The sequence below is a fragment of the Nannobrachium achirus genome (genome assembly GCF_963921795.1).
Source record: "Nannobrachium achirus genome assembly, chromosome: 3".
Lineage (NCBI taxonomy): Eukaryota > Metazoa > Chordata > Actinopteri > Myctophiformes > Myctophidae > Nannobrachium > Nannobrachium achirus.
In genome coordinates, this window is record NC_137812.1 from 18,887,728 (window position 1) to 18,894,363 (window position 6,636).

The following is a 6,636-nucleotide window of genomic DNA, read 5'->3' on the forward strand; positions in this document are numbered from 1 at the left end:
GTTAACGTACACCGCTAGCTTTATTTTGGGAGGGTGTCATGTCATTTGTAGAGTCTGTTATTGTTACTTGTTGTGTATGTTTGTTATATGTTGTCATTGATTTTGTGTATTTGTATTCGCTCTGGTGGCAAACATGTTTCCCTTCGGGGACTAAGCAATAAACCCATACCATACCATACCATACCAGACATGTAGAGTATTCACCTCACGATTGACATGACACAATTGTTGACACGTTGCAGGTATGCTGGAATCAGCTAGAACAGCTCTATAATGTAATTGTGCAACCCGGTGGGATGCATGTTATAGTCATTCCTCAGATGCATTGCAATACTGTTGCAAAGTTCAGCACTGGAAATGCATGTTTGCATATGGAGGGCTGACAGGCAAGTTCAGTGGTAATAGTCTTGAGTGTATCAGCTGCACTCTGAAGTGGTTTCTTCTATCACCTGGACCAAAGACATTTGAACAGATACAGCAGCAGTCTACCTGTGCATCCGACTGGCTGATTTTGGGTTGACAACTTAATTCTTCCTATACTTCACATCCACCAGTTTGAATGTGCAGGGAGAGACCTTGACAATAAGTTGTCACCTTTTCTCTCATGACACACATGATGAAGCACTTCTTCAGTGCTGGCCATGTGCAGTATGCTTGATATCTCACCCAGTGCCTGCTGAGATGCATGTATTCCATGCCAGAGGCTAAGTTAGACTTTGTGTCAGCACCATGGTGGATTCTGGATCACTGTCTCTGCTCACCGTCTGGGGAGCAGACTGCCATAAAGAGCAGGAATGATGCTGTCATGATGCATGTGGGTGGAGTTGACTGATGCCTTCCCCAAAATGTGCAAAAACAGTAGTAGGGAGTCTAAGCACTGGTGTGTCTTGGTCGTAAAAGATTAGGGTGTATCATCCACACACACACACACACACACACACACACACACACACACACACACACACACACACACACACACACACACACACACACACACACACACACAGAAAGATCACTGCCCTCATCTCTTCAATCCCATTATTGGCTAAATAATGTTGCAGACATCACCAAGACTTCCTAAATTCCTATGAGCCTTACATCCTTACTGTGTGCCAGTCAGGAGGGTGAGGGCCAGGAGGATGTGGTGGGTGGACTTTCTGATTATGATTATGAGTTGGAGAATACAGATGTAGTTGCAAAAGATACATGTTGCCATCTTATTATATAGTGTTACTATTATTATTATGAATACCAGTTCTGTGACATGATAATGACAGTTTTCACAAACACTTAACCCATTTAGTGCTCCAGACATGAAAGGGTTAAAAGTCCAAGCTGCCGGAAGTAGATCGCGCTCACAATTCCTTACTTGACGATGTTTGAGATTTACCCGGAAGTGTTGTCGTCCAAAGCGTAAACAGTAATGGAGGATCGATGCCTTTCAGCTTGTACTATTTTAGCGAGAATCCAATGCCATCCTTAATTGGCATCAAAAGTGTTTTTTGGAGAAAATGGACATCAAAGATGAGAAAGACTGTTGGCTTCCATGTTAAGGGATCACTATTGTGTGCACGTGGATGCGCGATGATGATGAATCGGCGAGTCCACCCGTGCCAGCACTTTTCAACGGACGGTACGTAGCCCTTGCCAGCTTTACTGTATATACAGTAAATATTGCGCGTATACTCGGGATCGGCACTATAAATACTCGAGTATATTTCGCGAGTATACTCTGGATCGGCTACAAATGAGTTTTAATTAAGTGAAAGATGAATATTCATCAAGTTGTTTCCATTTGTTGTTCTCCCAGAGGTCAAACGTAACCTTGACCTGACCTTAACATGTGAGACTGACCATTTAAAAATAATGGATTCTACACGTATGAAAACCCAAAAATTAGATTACACAGAGGTTGTCTAAACTAGGACAAGTGGATCATATAGTGGGCATTTTGGATATGTTTAATGAATTTCACAATACATTTCTTTAGAATCTATGTATGTAAACATGGTTTAAAATCTTTTGGTTATTTATAAAGGAACCCTTTGTGTTACACCTTTCATGAAAACAAAAGTACATCTTATGTAATGTAGTCTAATCACTACAGTATGTTGTCACTGCCTGTAATATGTACCATTTCTAGAGATGATACTTTTAAAGGAGTAGTTCACCCCCAAAATGACTTTTTGAGCGTTGGTCACAACGCTCCTATACGTGGCCGTGTGTGTATGCGTGTGTGTGTGTGTGTGTGTGTGTGTGTGTGCGTGCGTGTGTCCGTGTCTGTATGTAGCCTGGCAGTACCTTTTGTGACCAGACTGACCACACATGTTAAGGGAGGGGCGCTGTTGTTCACACACACACACACACACACACACATGGATGGATGGATGGATGATGGATATATATACAGTATTTGTTTTGCTGTTGCGCAGCCTCCACGACCAACGCTCAGTTCACACGGGTGTGATTTTTTTCTATTGATTACTCATGCCATGGAGAGTAGAGTTCAATAATATGTTTTGGTTTTTGTCACATTCCTAAGACAAAAAATTGATTCGAGTAAATTTACCCCCATTGATTCCGGATGGTGACCCGTTTTGAAACGGGTCACCATCCGGAACGAATGGGGATACATTTATTGTTATCACATTTTTGTCTTAGGAATGCGACAAAAACCAAAAAATATTATTGAACTCTAGTCTCCATGGCGTGACTAATCAATAGAAAAAAAAAGTCATTTTGGGGGTGAACTACTCCTTTAACAACTTTTTGAAAAACATGTAGTCTGAGCTTTATCCTTGCCATTTTTCAATACTAAAGGGAGAATCATCAGTTTGAAGTAGAATGTTCCATTTGGATTTTGAAAACTGTGTTTTGGCATGTGGTTATAAATGAAGTGATAATACAGAAAGCTACCCCAGATGCAAGGCTATCACATATTTCCTAGTACTAGGTATGTATACCTTCCCAAAAGTCACTATGAGAATCATTCCCCCCAAATGATACTGATGACCCCATATCTGTCTCAGTCTGTGTTTGCTCATGGGCAGCAACACAACAGTCTCCAGGGGAACATTATTTGTGTGGCCTGAACTTTACATTGAGGCTATAATGTCCTAAACAACCTGTAAGAAATGAAGAAGTCATTATTCATGATTAACAGACCTTCCCATTGATAGATTCAAATTCACCAGTGTCATTGTATTGAGTTTCCTCTTACATTTGTTGACGTTACATCAGTTAAGGTTAGGCTGCTTGGCATTCATCAAATGGGAAGTTAAAGCATTAGACTAGTTCACTATTGTTTCAAAGCATTCATCGTTCATCTTCCTCTTTTGCCTCTTTAAGTTTTCCAACAAGCTGTAGAACAGATGCAGTCTGACAATTAACTACAAAGACTGAGGACGTGCATGTCAACGTACAATGAAAAACATGTAGTCTGAGCTTTATCCTTGCCATTGTTCAAAGACAGAGGGTCAATACTAAGGGAGAATCATCAGTTTGAAGTAGAATGTTCCATTCGGATTTTGAAAACAGTTTTTTGGCATGTTGTTAAAAAGGATAGATAGCACAGAGAAAGCTACCACAGATCCAATGCTATCACATTTTTCCTATCACTAGAGGTGTATACCTACCCAAAAATCACTATGAGAATTAATCCCCCCAAATGATACCAATGACCCCATATGGTCCTAGCTCAGTGTCTATCTCACGCTTGGCTTCAATCTCAAATAACATGAATAATGGCTTAATAAGGAGGCTGAAAAAACTATTCTTTTGTGTTCACATTTTAATATTTTCGTTTAGTAATTCCCCCTGGCTATGATCTGTTTTGTATTGATGCATTGATAACTTGTCGTTTGTGTTGTTTTGTGCTGTTTTGTCTGTTTCGTATTGTCTTGTAAATTGTATCTCACGATGTTTGAATAAAGATTACAAAAAAAAGAAGCTCTCCTCTCATCTGGATATAGAAAATGTAGACTCGACTGAATAAGATGAATTCACTCTGCTGTCAATAGTGTACAGCAACCAGACTATTGTTCTAGTCGTAAGTCTTTGTAAACTTATGTCACCTAAAAATAAACGGTTTACTTTTAGGTTTACTGTAAACCTGTTTTCATTTAACTTTTCTGTAATACCAAAAGTCCAATGGAAGTTTTCTGTACTGTAACCTTTTCTGTAAACCCATAACCCCAATGGACTTTTTCTGACTGGACAGACAGGATTGGCCATGCTTCAAATTACATCACAATATGTAATATAAAAAGGTAAGATGGAATTAATTTCTCAGCGGATTCCTCGACTTGGCAAACCACACTTGCATTTTCCCAGAATTGCACCTTTCTAGTTACCCTTTCACTCCGTGATATATTTTATTATCCAATCAATCTTCTATATGGTGTTTGTTTGACTTCCTAATTCAATGAACCCATTCAAAAGCCAACAATGGACACAATCAAATCTCGCAATACTTCAGAGACAGAAACGATTATTATATACTGTTATTTCATTATGTACTGTGCACATCGAAAAGCAAGTGATTGTAAAAAATACTAGTTATAATAGTTTTCTGAATTTCAGAATTGCACCATTCTAGTTTCCCCTTTAGTCTGTGATGTATTTTATTATCCAATCTCTATATGGTGTGTGTTGGACTTCCTAATTCAATTAACCCATTCAAAAGCCAACAAAGGACACAATCAAAGACAGAAATTTACAATTTATTTTTTTTTCTTTGAAAAATGAACAATGAACATCAAAATGTCAAAGCATCAAACTGATACTACTAACGAGAACTTTACCGTGTTTGTGACTACGTTCCAGATCAGGGCAACAGAAACGGTCTTCTGTTCAATTCCACGCTGTCCAAGTTCAATCACAGACCTGACCCTGTACCAAAGATTAAAGTGGTATGTGGTAAGCATTTTCTAGCCATCAGATTTGTTTGGACATCTCTTTATAGGGAGTTAACCCAGTTAAGACAAAATCCCTTAAAAAAAAAAAAAGAAAAACAACTTCATTCACATTCATTTTTGTGCAAAACACAGACACAAGTATCCACGAACATTTATACCTAGCAGATAAGGGTCTGTCTGTTGGTAGGCTGGTGGTTATTTCTGCTCTCCCAGTTGACTTGATTTCTTAAAATGTAAGGAGACTGAATGTAACAGTCAAATGGATTGAGACTTAAGTTGTAAAAGCTGTCTCTCCTACAATGTCTTTCCTACTGTCTGTCTCTTTCTCTCTTAAGGAATGTTCACATAGGGAGCGACACTAGCCCTGCCTATCTGCTTGGATACGCAGGAAACACTGTGCTCTTCACGTGAATAGATGCGTTTATATTCGTTATGTAGAAAGAAACTTCTACACATTCTAACTCCTGACACAGACAGGCGTGACATGAGATGAGACACATTTCACAGGATCTCGCACGCTTGTCGCTACGCCTGTCAGGTTGCTGGAATCCCACTACCTGAACGCTGGCTTCTCATTGAATAATAATTAACAAAACACCTCAGTCGCTTCCCGTGTGGAAATCCCCAACATGGTCTCCCTTTAAGATTTAATACTGTCTGTCTCTCCTACACCGTCTCCCTCTCAGCTTTTCCTACTGGGCCCTCTCTTTCCACGGTCTCTCTCACCTTTTCTGTCGTCTGTCTCAGTCTCATACACTGCTTTGTTTTTAAGGAACAAACATATTACAAGTTGACATCCTGCACCAAAAGTCTCAAATGAATCCAGACGATGGCTCTTCCACACTGTGGTTCTCTTTCCCAAGATGAAGCAGAGTGACGAGGGACGAGGGATACAGGGACGTGAGCGGTCGCCCGTCACTCCATCCTCTGGATGAGCTTCTCCTCGGTCATGCAGAAGGGGACGACGTGCGACAGGTCAGAGATGAAGGCGTCACAGGCTCGCCGGCTGATGTTCTTGCATCCTCGCAGGTCCAGCAGCAGCAGAGAGGACAGACGCTTCAGGTAGGACAGACAGCCGTCCGTCAGGTTGTTGCAGCCTGGGAGGGACAGGGGACCATGGTTAAGGTTAGGGTAGAGCTGAGCTGAGACCCACACTGTAGTGTACTGTACACAACCACTGGAGGGGATTGTAAACCTTGCATATTATCAATGAATGTACCATAAAAACTGTAAATACTGTATTAAAGAGAAAATCGAGTGAGCATTGTAAATCTAATGGAAGTAGTTTATAGAGGAGTTCCTCTTTAAAACAGTCATTTTCACATCTAATCCGGCTTGTGTGCACCGGCACCCCAGACAGTTTTTCAGTTGCTCGATTCAATGTTTAGCTATTTGATCAGACACTCCTGTATAAGCTCATTCGACTTCAAACTCCATGTCAGACTCATTGAAAACACACATCCCTGGTTCTGGTGACTGACGATGTCCTTTAAATGAATGGGTAGACCGTCGTCTAAGTTATTTCATTATTATTGTTCATTATGTTTTATATCATCTCTATCGAGTGTTAAACTCAGATGTCCATTATCTTCAGGATTCAAATTCAAAAACAGTACAAGCTTGAAAATTGTCATTTAATGCCGGGTTTCGAGCTTGTGGATCTGCTACTTTTGAGTGATCCAGTAGGGCATTAATTAATGAAAAAAACACAAAAAGTTAA

General features: G+C 40.2%; 1 protein-coding gene across 3 annotated transcripts in view; it reads right to left on the reverse strand.

The window, feature by feature from the left end:
* Nucleotides 1-4,705: 4,705 nt before the first annotated feature.
* Nucleotides 4,706-6,636, reverse strand: part of kdm2aa (lysine (K)-specific demethylase 2Aa) — a 34,892-nt gene continuing 32,961 nt past the window's right edge. For all 3 annotated transcript variants that reach the window (XM_080721903.1, XM_080721901.1, XM_080721902.1), the window contains one exon: nt 4,706-6,013. In XM_080721903.1, coding sequence (XP_080578029.1) covers nt 5,832-6,013 — 182 coding nt within the window. In that variant the 3' untranslated portion in view covers nt 4,706-5,831. The remainder of the gene's footprint in view (nt 6,014-6,636) is intronic.